Below are 19,791 nucleotides of genomic sequence, written 5' to 3'. Positions count from 1 at the left end.
AAACTTAGCTTAGACGTCAAAAAAATGCATATGGAACTCCAACCACATGCATGGCATTGATTTAGATTCTGTGGCACATACAAGAAGTTTAGGACACAGCCCCTGTTCTCAGTAAGTTTATAGTTCAGCTAAAGAGAAAGAGAAACAAATACAGGAAGAGGTAAATAATTCAAGAGCTATATTTCTACACAAGAGACTAAACAAAGCTTATCACAAGATGTTACATGATGATTAACTGTTAGGGTATTATGGAGAAAAGAAAATCTGTAGTAAAAAAAATTGCAAGATTGTAGATTATACATATTCAAACAGGCTTCTTTAAGGCACGATTTCTCACAGCCTTTGTTATGGTAATATTCGTTGCAAGCTCCCAAGAGTTTCGTACATTGCAATGCTTTCCAAACCTGTTTGGAAAAGGAACACTGGTTTCATGAGATTTCATTGCTTCTAGTAAAAAAAGCTATCTTCTGTGGAAAAGCTTTTAAAGAACTGGTCGGGCAAATGTTATTAAATATATAACATGCACGTTGCAACCTCCACGTGCTGGCTTCATGGACCACATTGCTCAAGGCTGCCTTTCCCAAGAATTTGGACATGGTCTCACAGTTCTCCACAAAGCACTCTGGCTAGTTTCTCCCAAATGATGAAGTACATGAGGTGATACGTTTTTGCCATCTTTAGAACTAGTCACATGAGTTGAAGGAGGGAGAACCCACTAAGATTTGTAATAAACCAGCTTCAAAGAAGAGATGAATATTGAACTGAGCTTTGAACTGTGATGAGAAATTTCTTCATTAATGCTAAAACTTTAATTTTATTTATTTATTTTTTACCTAGATGAAATTATTTGCTTACTCAGTCTTGCCTTCAGCATTCTGGAGAAAGGAAGGTTAAGGGACAAAAATGGAAATAGACACAGTGCCAACTATAATTAGGCTGAAAAGAGTTACTAAATATAGTCATTCAAACATCAAAGAACTCATGAGAACTACTGAATAAGCAGCGCTCGTATGACCCGAGTTTCTTTAGGCAGGCCTCCATATGGTGCATGTGGCGACTAGTGGATGATATTCGTGGGTGCATCTCAGATTTCTCTACCTTATATTCTCACCTGCATGGGAGACAGAAATTGGCCCCATGAAAGGTGGGCCCCTGCATCCATGCCCAACTATCTCGAGAGGTCCTGAAAGAGTATTTGCAACATTTTCACAATTTTATCATTTTCAGGCTATGGCTCAACTCGCTGCAGTCAAACACCGAGAGAGGAAGTCAGTGAGAGCGCTGAAGTCCGTGTCAATAATGCTGTTTCTTGGTGTGCCTCAAACGGCACACACCTGAGAGGCCTACATGGCATGGCTTCCCCTGTAATTCTCTCTGAGCTGATTCTCTCTCTGTGTGTTAGAAGAAGCAGGAAGAATGTCCTTCTCCCTACTATGTGTCAACACATCAATTTAGAACCAAGGTAACATTGTCTTTCTGCTTTGTGTCCCTGTCTTCCAGAGTCACTTACAAAAATATTTCCTTTGGATTCTATTTGGAGCACCTTTTTGGGAGTCAATTCTCCATGGGTCTCTCACATTTCTGTACATACTGTGAGCAGAGACACTGACTGCCTTTGTACTGGATTATCTTTTTAAGGATATTTGCATAGCCAAAAGCCTTGGAAAATAGTGTCTGCCTCTGGAGCAAAGAACAGATTTGTTTATTGTTCTCTGAGGCAAAAGTCAGGCAGCTCTCTACCCGTTACAAAGGATTCAGGTTCCCTAAGCTTCTCCCATACCCACTGTGTGGCAGACCTCACCTAGCCCTCTTTGCATCACCGTGTGGGAACATGCAAACATGCCAGCTACTCTGCCATGAGTAATAAGTCCATTGTCTCTGACCCAGGAATTTCATGTCTTCTGTTAGCATCCATGACACTTGCCAGGCTACCTTGTTAGCTTGCAAGTAAAGTAAAATCTTAGATGCTACACAGTTCTTGGCACAAGTGTCACTACAGGATTCAGACAGAAGTCCTTGGATAAGAACCACCGTCTATGGCAGACACTATGCTGCCCTGGGCAGTTAGATTCCCCCCTCATACAGGTGAACCTACATTTCACCTGCAAGGAGTGCAGTTTGCTCATAGTCTCCAGTGGTAGCATGTTCAGGAGCCACCTCAGCTTTCAAGCAGAGACCATGCCCTTCCTGGGCATCCCCAAGCAAAGTGTGAGTAGGGTGGGGGGCACCAGGGCCAGGACATTTCTGCTCAGTAAGGGACTCAATCTTTGCTTCAGAGCCCCCCCCTGGGTTGGCCAAGACTCTGTCAGATCTATAGACTTTCCTCTTGCTTTTATCTTTCAAGGACGTTTCCCCAGTAAACTGTTTGTATTCCCAACTCTGCTTCAGTGTCTGCTTCCCAGAGAACCCAACTGATATGCTGTGTCCAGTCACAGACACCAAAACACAGCATTCTTCTTCCTCTGAGAACACCCCACAGGAATCCATTCACATACCTTAACATCTCCTACACACGCCCAGATGCACCCAACATGCCCAGACATGTTAAATCCCAGCTTAGGGTCAAGTTGGAACTTCCCCTGAATGAAAAATGCTCAGTATAGCTTTGTGTATTTAAAATGATTATGTTAGGATATATTAGGTTCATGAAATGCTGATTTTAGTTTAAGGATTAACATGTATAATGTATTTATGTAAGACTAGAAAGCTAGTCTTAAAGTTAGGTATTTATAGTAAATTATTGTTTACCGTACTTCAACAAATCTAAGATGCCATTAATTGCAAGTATGCTAGTATTTTAAATATCATTAAGAAAAGCAAAGGATCACCAATTCATCTATGACACAATGCTAAGATGCTATCTTTTGTAAGGCAAATTCCAATTTCAGTGATATTAAAATGTGAAAAAACGTGTATCTTTGATCCGATGAAATGTAGTTTTATATGACCTTGGAATTTTCCCAGTCTTAGATTATTTGTATGCTTCTAATTCTTGAAACAGACATTAATAAAGGAAAAGTCTCCAGCTCCTGAATTATTTTGCATGACGTGATCACTCTCAATTAAATAGGTAAATATTTAACTTAAGCTGTTAATAATCAAATATTGGATAACAATCAAGGATTTTCTTTAAAACTTCAGGCTTAACAAGCATATAAAAGCGGGTTTGTATTATGAACATGGTATATAATAGAATTTTAGCATTTAATACAACAGAGGGCTTTATTTTTTTTGGTGAGCAATATTCAATGTCTGTTGCCAATGTTCCTTTTTTCTTCACTTGAGGAAGATTGTCCCTGAGATAACATCTGTGCCAATCTGCCTCTATTTTGTATATGTGATGCCTCCACAACATGGCCAATGAGTGGAGTAGGTCTGTGCTCAGAATCTGAACCCGCAAACCTGGGTCATCAAAGCGGAGTGCACCAAACTTTAACCACTCGGCCACCAAGCTACCCTGGGGAGCGTGGTGGGGGGCACTTTTTAAAATTCAGAAATCTGAAAGCTACTTATATCCCTCTTCTGACTCATAAGGTATACTTTTTCTAATATTGGAATTGGAGTGGAATTAAGATATCATTGAGTCTAGTCCCTTCACTTTTCTGAAGATCCCCATGAAGCCCAGGGGTGAAGTATATTTCCTTACAGAAGGTTAATGACAGAGCAGAACCAGAGCCTTCTGCTGATGGGCCCAGGGCTCTCTCCACCATACTAGACTGGACAGACTCCAGACTGTCACACTTGCATTGGACAAGCCCTCCAAAGCTGCTCAGAGAGAGGATGTCACTCTCTCAGCACAGATATGCGATGGTCTCCTCATTGTCTTAAATACTGTAGAAGCCAACACATCCTGTAGGCCCAGGACTTTAAAGAGGAGAAAGAATGCCTTCCTCCTTTTCTTTCTTCTTCAATCATGACCCGAGTAGGAGATCATTGGGATCTACCAGTTCCGGGAGGGCGGTGGGACTGTTTGAGGTGGTGATTCATGGATTGACCTTACGCAGCAGCCTTCCCTCTTCCACAGCGCATCCCCAGAACCAACAGTGACGGAGCCACTGTGAAGTAGGGAGATGATGAAAAGCCCAGGGAACTAATCCCAACTCCCACTCTCCACCACCACAACCTGCAGCTCATGAGCCCTTACAGAAAGAACACTCGGCTATTCCCCAGGAATATCAAAGAAACTAAAGAAGTCGAGTCACGCTTGTTTTATCTTCCACACAGAAAGGAAAGAAAATTTTGAGGTTGTCTTGAAACGTTTCTACCTCTCTTCTTTTGTACTCCAAACTCAGTTTAGACTAGTTGAACAGCATGAGCCATCTTCCAGCCTTCGCACCCTCTCCCCTCTGTCCTGGGGTCAGTTGACTTCACAGAATGACTGGGATGCCACCAAGAGAGCCAGCTGGCAGCAGACTTCGGGCTTTGTCTCTTTCTTAAAGCAATATTGACAGTCTTAAAAGGAAATTTCATCTAATAGAAACATCAAGAAATAGATCTTACAGGATCAAAATGGCATAGGTTGAATTAAAAATAAAAAGACAAATTTAGAAAATAGATAGAAAGGGAAAAGGTGAGGTCACCAGTAACGGAATGATTTTTATGTTCCTTCTTTTTAAATTGCTCTATCTTGGACGGCACAACGCTGGGTTGCCGAATTCACTGAGGCATAGAAAATACTCTTTTTATGACACAGCACCTACCACAGCACTGGTGTTTATTAAACATTTATCGAATGCCTGTGATGGGCCAGGTACTGCACTGTTTCTCGTATATATGTTTCATTACTTTAATGCCCTCAGCAACTTTGTGAAGCACCATCATTCCTACATCACAGAAAAGAAAACAGGGCGCAGAAAATTCCAAGAAATGGACTGAAGCACCTACATCTGGTAATTTCAGGTTCCTACTCACACTGCTCTATTAAAAAATCAGGTCAGTAGGGTTTTTCTCATGTTTGTGGTGCAGAAGGAAAAAGAACAGATGTCAAGTCATATCTAGGTTATAAACCCTGCACCTAAAATCAAAATTTCAAATTCATAGGCTTCTCACCAGATGCAGTCCACTGCAAACAGGCTTTCCTCTGGGCTTCTTCAAAGCAACACGCAGAGTAATGTCATCCAAGTTTGTAATGACTATAAATGAGCCTATTTTGTGAGGTGTATGAGAAGGTGAATAAATTAGGCTGCTTTTCCTCTCCCAGTTTCTACAAGTGAAATCGGCAGAAGAGTAGAGCAAATCAGAGATAAAAATATCGCCCTTATGATGGATGTGGCATAGATGCGTGGCAACCACAGCCTACCTAATATCCAACCTCAGAATTGGATTGACTCTCCACGCTTCAGCTCCACACCCGACCCCCGCCATGGGTGAGAGGGGGAAAGGCGGAGCAGAGTGTCCTTGTCCAGCCATGGTGTGGAGAAGAGAATGAACTGCTCTCAGCAAGCAGACAAATCCTGAAGACAAAGGAAAGGAGGAAGGAGATAGGGTACACAAGCCCAGTTCCTTATCCCAAACTCAGCCTCAAGCAAATGCACTCCTCCCCTGAGGAGACGGAGAAGGGCAGGAGGGACATGCTAATTCATGTCCCTCTTCGTGGAACCATGAAGTCTGAGAAAGGACGTATCGCCACCCACACACACACACATACACACCCCACACACATGCTATGTGACTGGCCCATAGTCCAGTCTCTTCATTTTGGACATGTCAAGCCTCAGGCACTTCATTACATGACCGATTTATTCACAACAATCAGTAGGAATAAGAGATGGAATGACCCAGCCCTGCCATGGGTCAAGTCAACATTTTGAAAAGGGCAAACTGTGTCACTTGTATTATATGTGCAAGATGGACAAATATGTGTCTGGATATGTACATCATATAGCCAGGAAAAAGAAAATGCTCACCAGTGACTTGGGATTCAGTTAAATAATGGCCAAGGTTAATTCACGTCTCAGAATAAAGGAAAGCGGCAAGCCAACTGACTGCGCTGCAGGATGACTCAGCATGTAGGGAGCTCACCTGTGGACAGGTAGGAAGAGGAGGGAGGAGGCTAGAAAAGGGGGCGGGGATGAAGAAGGTTCTGTGTTTGATGCTAACACTTCCTTTTAAAATGGTGCTGAAAGAAGAGAAGGAAAAAGTCAAAATTCAAAATGACTTAGTTGTCCCAGAAAGCCTTTCATTCTGTCCTCCCTCCTGTGGGAAACGAGGCACGGTGCTCAGGTGCAAACTGCAAACTGGAGGAGCGACAGTGGACGTGGCCGCTCCCCCGCTGCTATGGGGCATTTAGGTCTAGGAGTTCAGTTCCTAGGTTTGGAATCACCACTCCCAAGTTCTGGTCCTAAGGGCCATCAGAATTGAACAGTAAAATATTGAATACATCATTTCCAATGTTTCTTAGTTCTTTAGCAATAAAATTAAGATATTTAATTTTGCAGCTTTGACCTCCCAACAACTCTTATAAAACACTTGCCGTGCTCCCAATGATCACCAGGGATCCCTAGACCAGCTAGCACATCCATCTCACTCACTTTGCAGCAGAGGCACAGGGAGAACTCCAGCCCTGGGTTGATGCCATTTCTCTTGGCTCAAGCTCCTCACTAGAAATCAGGCACAAAACACTATGTAAGTATTTACTGAAAGCCTGGTGGCATATAGCAGGCATAGACCAGACATAGTGAAGAACAGACCAAATAGGGACCCTGACCTCCTGGTGCACCCAGCCTAGAAGACCCTTCTTCCTTTCGTCTCTCCAGATCTCACTCCCTCTTCACGGTTCTCCCTGGAAGCATTCCCAAGCCTCTGCGTTCCATGGGCCTCTCCCTCCTTTGACCCCCAAATCGTCTACTGCCTTCACCCTCAGCACTTCACATATTCCAAGTTCTTGAACCAAACCACCCAAAGGCTCCAGGCCCCTTAGAAGCAAAACCCCAATAAACAGATACTGGAGCCCGAACGATCCTTCTTCTCTTACTGCCAGGAATTCTAACCTGGGGTATAAGGTGTAATTTACAGTGTTCATAAATGCCTTTGGGGGTCGGGGAGAGAAGGGGGGGGTCTGTGAATCACCTAAAATTATACGCAAAATGGTACATCTATGCTGTTTCCTGAGGAAGCATGCAAAGCTTTCATAGGATTCTCAAAGGAACACTGGAGCCAAAAAAGTTAAGATCTTCTGTTTTACTAGGTTTTAAGCAATTTTGTCACTTTTTCAATGATTACAATGAAGCGACATCCATTTTACTTCAGCTCTAATTTCTAACAACAAAGGACGCGATTTCCAGAAATATGTTCTTTTTTCAAGTGCCATTAAAAAATTTAAATGTAAAGTCCAATGGAAGTTATGATGAAGATTTTTACCTGTTTTAATATGTAAATTGCCCAAGGGCTTAAGCCAGCTTGCTATCATTTTACACTACATCACGGAGGACAGCCTTGCACATCTAAGTAGAATGAGTGGTAGTTAACTCTCAGAAGTTGCAGCGAGAATCATAGCCATTATGCCTAAAACTGAAGCTGAAAATTATTGAAACATGTTCTAATAGAACTGCCTTATCACTCCCCATTTCTGTCATTTGATACTTACATTACATTAAGACCACCAGAAAAACTTCAGATTTCCAGAAAAAGACGGTGGGGGGGGGCGGAACCTGCCAAATCCTCAATCTTAGTTAAACATTTCTAAACGCTTTTTATCCTCTAGTTGGCTTTTGGCATGCCAGAATCAGCTGCAGCAGCAAGACACATTTTGGTGGGGGGTGAGGAGCCTTCAATAAATATTTAAAACAATGAATAAATACTTTTCCCCTTAGATCATAGTTGTAAAAGCCTAGGTAGAGAAGGAAGAGAAAAAAAACTTCAGTTTTATGATTGCCTTTGGGCATTTTCTATTTTGAATGTAATCAGAACATGTAAGGAGAAATAATATACTTGGAAAGTTAAATAAGATCTTTGTAATCCAAACCCGTATAGGAGAAAGGATGCATGTGGCTCTAAAGAGAGAGAAGAAATGACTCTAAAATCAAACTCCTGAATAAAAAACACTGCAGAAACAGTGCATAATAATAATAGGTTAAATAAGAGGTGCCACGTAAATTAAAAAACCAGACAGAACGAACATTTCCAAGTTAACCCTTATGACATGCCTTCAATACCAGCACATTATATCGTTGCTGTTCTCATTGTACAGATGAAATAGAAGGGGAAGAAACATGTCCGAGAGACAGACAGAGAGCTAATAACAGGAAAAATAGAGCCAAGGGATAAATACACATTTACTTCACAGAGATATGGTGCAAATTCCCTCAGAAACATAAAATGCCAAAATAATGGATGTCTTTCGAGGTGTGTACTACGAAGGAAAGCCAGTGCGATCTTTCACGTTGTAATCTTCAAAACTTTAAACTAAGATAGAAGATAACTCCTTGGACTTTGTAGGCCAAAGTCCCATAAAGCTTCATTCCAACTGAAAAGCCAAACAATAAAATAGATTTTTCTTAAAATTAAGGCGAAACTAACATATTAACATAACCAAAAGACAACACTGCAAACTCCCCAGCATTCATAATTAGAAATGGGAGAACAAACTTTCTTCAGTTTTCACAACTTTGTGATTTCTGGATTTGTTTACATTTTAAATCCCCATTTCCTCTGTGATCACTATGCATTCCTCGTCTTGTAATTTTCCGTGTTCCCTGAATGAAGCGCAGCACAGCTCAGGAACAAGACAGCAAATTAATCCCGGGCTGCTCCTCTCTCATAATGGTTTCCAAAAAGATCTGCTAAATGATCTAAATTCAATGAAACAGAGGTGTTTATATAGAATAACTCACTGAATTTATTCACCAGTTCCATTAAAGGAAGGAGGGGAATGGTTAAGCAAAAACACTTCTCTTTCACTTTCTCTTCCTTTTTCCGGCCATTTATTTTTATGGCTACATCAATTGTGCACATCAGGACTTAGAAAGCACTGCAAAAAGAATGTCAATCACAAGCTAGGGCAAACAGAGGTTTAAAGGTAACACTGAAGAAGGGAAATCAAGAAGTGATGCTGAGAATTACAGAAATCGAGCAACCTTATATGATATATTACCAGAGAGAGCCAAGTGTAACAGAAAGAGCTGGAGGAAGATGCCAGGGAGGAGAGATTACATAAAATACTATGTGCCCCCAGGGTTCTGGAACTCAATGGTGAAGGGTATGTCTAGATAAACTAGAGGGAGTTCATTGTAAATTTGGAGTTCAGAGTCTCAGATGACATGAATAAACAGATAAGTGCGTGAGCGCCCAAGTTGATGACAAATGCATTTGCAGGCCGTCCTGTAGGGGCTTGGAGAATCCACTGCTTACCTGTGGTTCCCCAGAGGCCTGTAAGACATAATATGTAGCACAGGGGGGAAGTATGCTGGTATCTTAGTCACTTCTAGGATCAATGCTCTTAACACCAGTCCTGTCACCAGCGTTACTGAGCTCTCTCTCTTATCTGAGCCATAGTTATTTCCAGGTTCATAATTACCTCCATCCGTCTGATCGCAATTTACCTCTTCTGCCATTTAACCACTTCAGGTCTTTGGGGAAGCAATTATTAAAACCCCATCCCCAAATGCTAAATGATCCCTCAGGAACTGAGATCAGGTATCATAGATTCCCTATATGAGGCAAGCAATGTATTCCCTAGTCATCCACAGAGACAGGCTCAGGAAAGACCCAATGTATAGCTTAACAATCATCCACAAATGCATTCATCCACTCATTCATTCATTCATTGAATAAAGGTGTACTGAGCACCAACTATCTGTTAGAGTTTGTGACACAGGGGATATAAAGTCAAAAAGCAAGTCTCTCCCTTCAAGGAGCTCACAGTCTAGAGGGGAGATAGGCATGTCAATGGTAACAACAGAGCATGTCGCTCACTGCTGGGTGGGACCCAGAACACGCCCAGAGCACTGGAATGACTACGTGGAGAATCAGAACAGGCAGGACAAGGACAGGGTTACTGCATGTCTCCTAAAGGATGGGTAGAAGTTTTCGTGGGTGATAAATGGACAGAGGGCATTCCAGAAAGAGACCACACAAATTTTAGTTATAGCGAAAAAGTAAATTATCATTACCAAATATTATGTAAAAGACAATTATTCCATCATTTCTTCAGAGGTGTTCATCTTATTCTTTTGGCTTCTGGTTTCATATGATTTTAAATTATCTTATTAACAACACAAAGTGGAAGTGGCCCTCTCACTTACCCCGTGTGTTACTCTAACCAGGTTGCTTTATCAGGGTCACTGGGCTCCATCACTTCCTTGGGTTGACAGGACGGCTCCACTGCCTCAGACTCCGCTTGCCTTATAAACGCTGTCTTTGCTTTTCTCTCCATCCTGTCTTGGTCTAGTGCAACAGCTTTGACGTCATCTCACTCTCCTTTAAGCCTCGTGGCTAGAAAGAAAGAAAAGCAGAAGAAGATGACTTCAGTGTTGGGTCCTTCATAACTACCTGGCTTGTGCAGCAGCAGATTTGAGCTCTCTGATTAACATCTTCTTGTCCCCTTGGGTCAGCCACCTTGATCAAATTTGAAAGCCCTTCCTGCTTCCTGTTCCCTCAATCTTTTATCTCACTCTACACATGACAGGTGGGAGGGTTCAGGTTCTTGTGAAGCTGGCCTCAAATTTTGTGGGGGAAGTAAAAGACCGTCAATAGTTTTTCATGGTCACAACCACTAAGGGTATATGAGTAATAGTAGATGACTACAGGTATAGCACAGAGGTTACAAATCATGCCCAATTGCTAGCAAGACAGCTAGAATTCTACCCCATTCTCTCCCACTCAAGAAAGCATATTTAATGGTGTTGGGAAAACTGGACAGCCACACGCAAAAGAATGAAAGTAGTCCATTATCTTACACCATACACAAAAATTAACTCAAAATGGATTGAAGACTTGAATGTAAGATCTGAAGCCATAAAACTTCTAGAAGAAAACACAGGCAGTACGCTTTTCAACATTCAGCAGCATATTTTCAAATACCATGTCTTACTGCATATGGGAAATAATAGAAAAAAATAAACAAATGGGATGACATCAAAGTAGAAAACTTCTGCACAGCAAAGGAAACCATCAAAAAAATGAAAAGACAACCTAACAACTGGGAGAAGATGTTTGCAAACCATATATCGGATAAGGAGTTAACATCAAAATATGTAAAGAACTCATACATCTCAACAACAACAAAACTAACAACCCAATTAAAAAATGGGCAAAAGATCTGAAAAAACATTTTTCCAAAGAATATATAAAGATGGCCAACAGGCACATGCAAAGATGTTTACCATCACTAATTATTAGGGAAATGCAAATCAAAACTACAATAAGATATCATCTCATGCCTATCAGAATGGCTGTAATTAGCAAGACAAGAAACAACTAGTGTTGGAGAGGATGTGGAGAAAAGGGAACTCTCATACACTGCTGGTGAGAATGCAAACTGGTGAGGCACTATGGAAAACAGTATGGAGATTCCTCAAAAAATTAAGACTAGAACTATCATACAATCCATCTATTCCACTGTGGGGTATTTATCCAAAGAACATGAAAACAAAAATGCATAAAGATCATGCACCCCTATGTTCATTGCAGCATTATTCACAATAGCCAAGACTTGGAAGCAACCCAAGTGCCCATCAAGGGACAAATAGATAAAGATGTGGTATATATACACAACAGAATACTACTTAGCCAAAAAAAAGATGAAATCTTGCCATTTGGGACAACATGGATGGACCTTGAGGATATTATGCTAAGCAAAATAAGTCAGAGGGAGAAAGTCAAATACCATATGATCTCACTCACAAATAGAAGATAAAGACAACAACAAACAAACACACAGATACAGAGATTAGATTGCTGGTTACCAGAAGGGAAGCAGGGAGGGAGGAGGGTGAAAGGGATGAGCAGGTATGGTGATGGATGGCAATTAGTCTTTGGGTGGTGAACTGGATGTACACCTGAAATTTATATAATGTTATAAACCAATGTTACCTCAATAAAAAAAAAAAGAAAGCATATTTAAAAGGATGTAAATTAGGGTAATTTTATATAGACAATCTTGACTCTACCATAATTAGTTTTAGTTAACTTACTCAAAAACACCAGTATTTTAAATACTAATGATATGATCTGTTATTAGAGCCGTGTCTCCAGTGGTGATTCGATGCCCGTCTGTCTGACACCATAGCTGGATGTCCCGGCTGTACTAGCTGTCCTGGGAGACAGAAGCTGGTTTGTTCAGCCTTGTTTGTCACATCCTGGTGTGCTCCTAACCCAAATGCTTTATCTGCATGGGGTATTCAACAGCGAGCAGCACATGCTTTATATGCTTTGGTCATACGGATGGCGAGTGGCCGCTTGATGGAAAAAGAAAATGAAAGGCAGAGTAAGAGACTGAGAGAGAGCAGAGCTAAAGCCTAAAACTCTTGACCGTTTCCTCTTTTCTTTTGAAAGAAGCAGAGTGAGAAGCAGGAGGTGGTGATTACAGAGGAGGAGAAAAGGGTTTACAATATTGAGCGCTGTGACCCTCAAAACCCCTCCATGAAACAGGTGCTGTTATCCTGTCGGTCAGCCTTGCGAGAGGTTAGGAACTGGACTGAGAGCACAAGTTAGTCAGCGGGGCTGCCTTGAATCTAACCTTCTGGCCTGAAATGCCATTCCTGTGAAAGCCTGCCTCCCGGAGGACATTTTTCCTCAGTCTCAGTCTGCCCCTAAGCTCCAGTCTGCTATGTTATTTCACTCCTAAATGGCTCCATATCTCTGGCAGGAACCCTAAGAAAGGGAGTCAACTCAGTTCCCATTATTCATTCACTTTTGGCGTTCTAATAACTTCACCCACATCCGTAGGCTTACATCCTCCCACTACAGCTTTCCACCATCCAACAGGCCCCAGACAGGCGGAGGCTTCTCAGTCAGTCGCTAGAAACCCAGATAGGTTCATGTTTGTATATCAAACGTACTAGATTAATTTACTTTATAAAAATAATCAGTATGGGGCTGGCCCCGTGGCCGAGTGGTTAAGTTCGCGCGCTCCGCTGCAGACGGCCCAGTGTTTCATTGGTTCGAATCCTGGGTGCGGACATGGCACTGCTCACCAAGCCACGCTGAGGCAGCATGCCACATGCCACAACTAGAAAGACCTACAACGAAGAATATACAGCTATGTACCAGGGGGCTTTGGGGAGAAAAAGGAAAAAATAAAATCTTAAAAAATAAAAAAATAAAATAAAAAAAATTAATCAGTATACATGGCTATTTTTGATTGAAATTTTAAAGTCTATTGTTCTTTATTACGGTTATACTCCTATACATAAGTCAAGAATAGCCTCTAAATGGTCATTTTTACCTCCTTGAATTAGAGATAGTTCAACTTCTAAAGTCTTCACAAATTTCTGCTTCAAACAGCTTTGATAAAGAAGATAATCAAGTAAACCTTTCAGTTTTTTTATATTGTTAAACAAATAAAATTTTAATCAAAATAAGTCTCCATAAATATATAGTGTGATTTTTCTAAAAAGCAAAATACCTGTCTCTTTCTGAGTTGACACATATATATTTTTATCATATTTGTGTGACAGTAGAGGTAAAAACACCTGGACTCTGGAGGTAGAATATAATGATTTGAAATTTGATTCTGCCCACTTTTTAACAGAAAAGAAAATTATTTGACTTCTCTGAACTTCAATTAAATAAGCTAATATTTAGAACAGTGTCTGGTATGCTCCCAATAAGACTTAACTGTTATTAACTCAGAGGGAGAAATTGCTACAAGTGATCCCTCTAATTTCGTAGGGAATTCTTGTAAAGCAGGAACACCTAATCTACAAATTGCCTCCGAACGTAGGGAAATTTTAATCTAAATTTAACAATTAATGAAGATGATATAATAGCACATTTTGGAGATATTTAATTACACATTTATTGTTTCAGTCTTCCAGCTTTCTTTTAGTGTTCTGAGCCCATTTGTTTTTTCTTTCTGGTCTCAAAGATTTGTATTGGCCATTGAAAACTTCATAGGCCCTAAGCTCTGGGTCTGTTGTGCTGATGGACAGAATGGCTTTGGCCAAGGTAAGTGGCAAGCTTCAAATGCTACCTTCTCTGGCTCCAAATACCATTCCTGTGATAGCCTGCCTCCTGGAGAACATTTTTCCTCAGCAAGAATTTTGGAAGTTTTCTAGAAGTTGTGGAAAGTTTACTAAACAGAGATTCAAAGATAAGACAGTAAAGCAAAATCCCAGATATCAATGATGAGCCAAAATTCTTAAATTACTTTTGGCCAAGTGCAGTTTTTACCAAAACCTAGGCCAAAGCTGGGCCTGCAATTAGGCATAAATAGGAGAAAGAGCGATTGAGTAGAAGGTCGGAACTGGCATAGATCCAAGAAGGAGCATCCTCTTTAACGGAGCAGGAGCGCACCTGCGGACGTGGTTATCACGTCATGTTAATTCCACAATGTTCAGTCTTATATGACCAAAGAATAAAGTTATGTTTTTATCTCAATAAACAAAATATTATTTAATATTTCAAAGGGTTTAGATTTCAAGTAGCGTTATTTAGAAAACCTGAAGGAAGAAACATAGTGAATATAAAATGTTATTTTAAAACTCTAAGGCGATTGTTCTCAACATGTGGCAGACACTGGAGGATGAGGGCAAAAATATTTCAAAATGATATGAAGGCACCATTGGCCTTTTTCCCTGTGTTGACATTCGTGTTCTGCAAATTGCCTTGCAAAAGCAAAGGTGGGTAAAACTGTTGGGATTTCAGCACGGACCAAGACAGTGGCACTAAGCTTTACCAAGAGGGATGGTGTTTTTCATCTCTACTCAATCAGGGAAAAGAAGAAAGAATACAAGAAAAAGCCAGTTTAGCTCTAGAATACCCTTGATGAAGCAGTGAAAATTTCTCATTTTATTAAACCTCAACTCTTCAGTATGCCTGTTTAATATTTCATGTGTACACATAGAGCATTCTGCTGTTCCCAAAGCCTGATGGCTGTCTCCAGGAAAAGTACTTATTTGAGTTACCAACTGGCCTGGCCACTTTTACTGTGGACCATCATTTTTACATGAAAGAAAAATTGGCAGCAAACTTTGGTATTCATATTTCAATATTTGGCAAGGATTTCCGAAAAAAAAAAAAATGGGTGCAGGGAGCCTGTCACTTCAAGGAAAACAATCAACAAGCTTAATAGATTTCAAGCTTTTCAAACTAAAATTATAATTCTGAAAAATTTGTATCTGCGAACATGAACTTGGCCGCTTCTCAATACTCAAAGACTTTTCTGGTAAGATTGGTGATGATAGTAAGGAATACGATATTTTAATATTATACAGTAAAATGAGTTAACATTCAAAGATTTGCATAATTCAGTGAGTCATTATTTTCCAAGTGACCAATGCATGATATTATATATCTATTCTAAATGAAAGATAGACCAGCGAATTTTAACGTAGCACAGTCTAAGATGATACATTGCAACTAACTTCTAAACAATTATCGTTTATCAAATTTTGGTGGACTAGCAAAGAATAAAATTCTCAGTTATCTGAAAAGCCTGTTAAAATACTCTCTCCTTTCCATTTACATATCTCTATGAGGCCATATTTTCTTCATATACTTCAACCAAAAAAACATACCACAACAGATATAATACAGAAGCAAATATGAGAATCCAGGTGTCTTTTATTAGTCATGGTATTTAAAACATTTGCAAATATGTCAAGAGTGCCACCATTCTCACTATTTTTTTCTTTGGGAAAATACAATTATTTTTCATAAAAATATAACATTTATGTTAGCACGTAATGGGTTATTTTTTATTTTAATAAATTAATATCTTGACTTTCTTCATTTTAATTTCTAATATGGAATATCAATTGATATAAACTACATAAACAAAAGTTCTGTGGTCCTCAATAACTTTTACAAATGAAAAAGAGTCCCGTGACCAAATATTTTGAGAATTACGGCCCTAAGGTTAAATGTATTCTAAGCCAGCAGCCATTGTGACATCAGCATCAGGCCAATGATCACCATATGAAAGATTCCATGCAGTCGACCATTATTTCACAGAGCTCTCCAAGTGGACCTCCCCACGTGAAGCTAACCACCTAAGAGTACCTACTCTTGCCTTTGATGTTCTCCATAAGGCCTTCTACGATGTTACCAGAAAAGACACCCAACGAATAGTAAGAGAAAGACCATTTCATTCTGACTTTGCTTCTTTCTTTAATTCTGGTCAGGTTTCCCAACACCTGGCCTCTTGTTTCATTATGAAAGATGCACAAACTTCAAACCAAAAGGGTAAAAGCTGCTGCTGGGCAGATGTGGACTTCAAATCTCTCCAAGGTCAGACAATCTCTTAAAAATGTCTACCATAAATGTAAGAACCAGCACCCAGATTCAACCAGATATCCAATGACAACTTCCTATGATTGTGATCAAGATGACATCAGACCTGATGAAAAAAAGAATCTTAGAGTAATGCTCCAAGATATTAAAACTGCCCAAATTGAACTCGTTAGCCAAATGACTGACCTTGTCAGTGAAATTTCAAAAATCCAGGAAAAGACTGACTTTTATCAGAAGCAGATGGAAGTCCTGGAAACCAGAATGGATGTTAATGAAGACAAACAGTGCACAGTAACTAAAGATATCTTCTCTGTGAAAGAAGACATTGATGCTTTAAAGAAGCAAGTGACAGAACTGGAAAACCAGAATTCTTGCTCCAGCATCCATTGCTTAGAGGTTCTGGAAGGAGAAAAGGGTAAAGAGATCATAGAACTTCTTTACAAACTCATAGAACCAGAAACTCTGAAGAACACATCGTTCTCTAAAGCCCCTGAAATCGCTTCAGTGGAACCAGAGAAAGTGCCCGGTTATACTGAGACCACTGATCACATTGAGGAAAAAACAATTTCTCCAAAAATTAAAACTCTGAAGAAAAGTAACCATCAAAATGTATTAAGAAGCTTTAAAAAACCAAAGTCAAATATTTATATTTACCCAGACTTTAGTACATGGATCAAACTAACTTTCGTCCATGGAGGAAAGTGGCGATTTTTCCTCAGTGCTGTCAAGTTAGAGGAATTTATCCAGTGGCTTCTTTCTAGACCAACCATCCCTCTTGAAGAACCACAACTCATAACCCAGAGATGTCGTCCATTCTCTGGGCCTGTTGAGCGCTTGACCACAGTCTGTCTCTCTGTTTTCAACTATATTTACTGTCTTTTTGGTTCCTCAAAAGAGGAAGTAACTCGACTATAGAGTTATTTTCTGCTTTGCTTGGCATAAAATAAATGTAACCTGGTCACTTCCAGCATTCACACATCTTTGTGATTGCCGTGAACTCCTTGGTCGTTTGCTCACTGGGCTCACAGTCTGCAAAGTCTCTATATATCCACATTAAGTTAAGGCATATTGTCCCATTGGACCTTTGTGATGGATTTTCTGTCAGTGTTCTTGTCTTCTCAAAGGCAATTCACCAGGACTCCTCCAATGCCTGTTTCATAGATAATTGGAAGCAAAGAACGAACGGGTCAGGGGAATGAGAAACACATTTGGTGGCCCCCACGTCAGTTTTCTATGCACTCTTGTCTTAGTGGCCTTTGTAGATAAGATTTGTGATTCCAGAAAAAGACTCTACTAACTGAATTTTAAACAGCATAGAGTGAAAAAGATATCAGTAAAGTTAGAGATATAAAAATGAAGGATATTGAAAGGATAAGTTATTGTAAGGGAAATGCTAATTCCAAAAATGGGATTTAGCCTTCAACGTCAGCGTCATCTCTATCAAACAAAAGAAAAGGGGGGAAAGGCTGAATCTGGTACTGGGTATTTTTTCCATTTTCATGAAATGAGACAAATAGCATGACTTGTAGATTTGATACCCTGGAAAAGGGAAATCCAAGGAGGGGTTTGCGAACCCAGCTAAAGCACAAACTATACTACCACGGAGTCTTACATGCAAGGACTTTTTTTTGACTGGGCCATATACTACATAGCCAGGGTGGGCTTCATTTTTAGACATAAGTGGTTGCCATTTTAATGTAATTTTTCCAAACGTCATGTAGAATAATCGCAAAAAAATGTTTCCTTCGCCGCTTGACTCTGTAAATGAAATCTACCAACAGAGAGTCATATGCTGTTTCAATACAAATATTCTCGGTAAATGTGCTACTTTAAATTATTCTCAGCTACTAATTTGAAAGGAGGGCTTTGGCAGTTACATAGAACAACCTGGTTTCAAATGAGGAGAAAGGAGCTAAGGCGAGTATAGAGGAAACTAAAAGAGACGTATGATGAGAGGACATAAAACTGTCTGGTGCCAGTCTGGTAATAATTACACATCACAATTTGGTGTTTTTACAAATGTATTTTATTTGTGTTTTCTTTACAAATTTACAGCTAAGCTGTGTACACAAATAACTTAAAATCTGTCGCTCTGAGATAGGTGCAGCATGGATGATACTGTCACATACCTCCTTGAAGCAAGGCTGTGTGTGAAATGGGTTTGTTTTAAGTAGGGGAACTGTGCTAACAAAGTATCGTTCTGGTAAAGGCACCAGCAATCTCTGTATTTATTGACTATCGGAGACATCCGTAAAGAACAGCCTGAGTTGGGTGTGGCCCTCACATCAGAGAGTAACTATGACAAAGGCAAATGACATCACAAGTGGCTTCTGGGAGGTAGAAGGTGACTCAGCTGGTATTGGCTTGGGTCATCTGAGCCTCTATATTAATGTGCGCCTTCACTTTTTCTCCCCCTACATGCCTCTCGGCACTCGCTTAATGCTTCTAGAGAAGCAAAGAAGGCAGGGCAGGAACCAGAAGACCTCAGTTCTGAACAGTCCTAAATTCTACACTTACAAACTCTGTTCTTTCATCTCAACTAGTTTGGTTTTGTCTTTGGTAAAAAAAGGGAATCACTTTTATTAATTTAGTAAATCTCTTCAGTGTTTGCCAACAGCAAAGGATCATGGAGGATAAAAGAAAAAGTAGAAGACACTGCCTGTAGTGCAGACACAACATCAAAAGGGACAAATAAAACGTGTGCACACGTAACCCTATCACCATAGATGGGGCTGGGCAGCAAAGAGCAATATAAAAAGTGTTCCTGGTATCCAAGAAGAAAGGGGTTGCTGAGCCTTGTAGTGAGAAGGTGAGGAGAGGGGGAGGTGATGAGGGCAGAGTCCCAGGCAGAAGGAAGAATAAACAAGTGCACAGGAGTGGATCGGTAGAGAACATGGGAAATAGAGGCCAGCGAGCAGCTCTCCAGCATGACAGACTGCAGGCCGTCATTCCAACCCTTGTATGGATCTCCTTTTTCTCTTCATGGATCCCCACCATGTTCATTTTAACCTGTTTTTTACCTACATAAACAATATTAGAGGAGGAGAAGGTCGGAGGGACACTATGTGATTTCCTCCGGGTCTCAAAATTTCCCTAAAGATAGCTGTTTGTCCTGCTAATTCACAAAAGTTCCCTATGAGAAAGGAGCATTTTTGCTTTTGAGTCAATTATTTATTATCACCACCTAGATGAGATCTTACGTGACTTGTTAAAATTATAACTCAGCTTGTAACTACACGTGAGCGAATAATATTTCCCCAGCCCTTGCATCCAAATTCCCCTGCCTCTCACCCAATGCCCCTCCATCCCACCTGCCTTACAGGAAGCAGTGTCTCTCTTGTCCACATCCCTCCTCCGGTGGCTTGCAGGATCTTCGTCAGTAAGTCCTCCTCTTTCCTC

At 40.4% G+C, this 19,791-nt stretch overlaps 1 protein-coding gene across 1 annotated transcript; it reads left to right on the top strand.

Moving 5' to 3' along the window:
- Nucleotides 1-16,060: 16,060 nt before the first annotated feature.
- On the top strand, nucleotides 16,061-17,362 carry CCDC54 (coiled-coil domain containing 54). Its single transcript, XM_008532854.2, has one exon. The coding sequence runs from the start codon at nucleotides 16,321-16,323 to the stop codon at nucleotides 17,305-17,307; it is 987 nt and encodes a 328-aa protein (XP_008531076.2). The 5' UTR covers nucleotides 16,061-16,320; the 3' UTR covers nucleotides 17,308-17,362.
- Nucleotides 17,363-19,791: the final 2,429 nt, after the last annotated feature.

The sequence above is a fragment of the Equus przewalskii genome, chromosome 18, assembly GCF_037783145.1.
Source record: "Equus przewalskii isolate Varuska chromosome 18, EquPr2, whole genome shotgun sequence".
In the NCBI taxonomy this organism is placed as follows: Eukaryota; Metazoa; Chordata; class Mammalia; order Perissodactyla; family Equidae; genus Equus; species Equus przewalskii.
This window is presented reverse-complemented; position numbering and strand designations above follow the sequence as displayed.

Excerpts from the sequence above, each read along its gene's own strand:
- CCDC54 (XM_008532854.2), top strand. The coding sequence starts at position 16,321 with ATGCACAAACTTCAAACCAAAAGGGTAAAAGCTGCTGCTGGGCAGATG.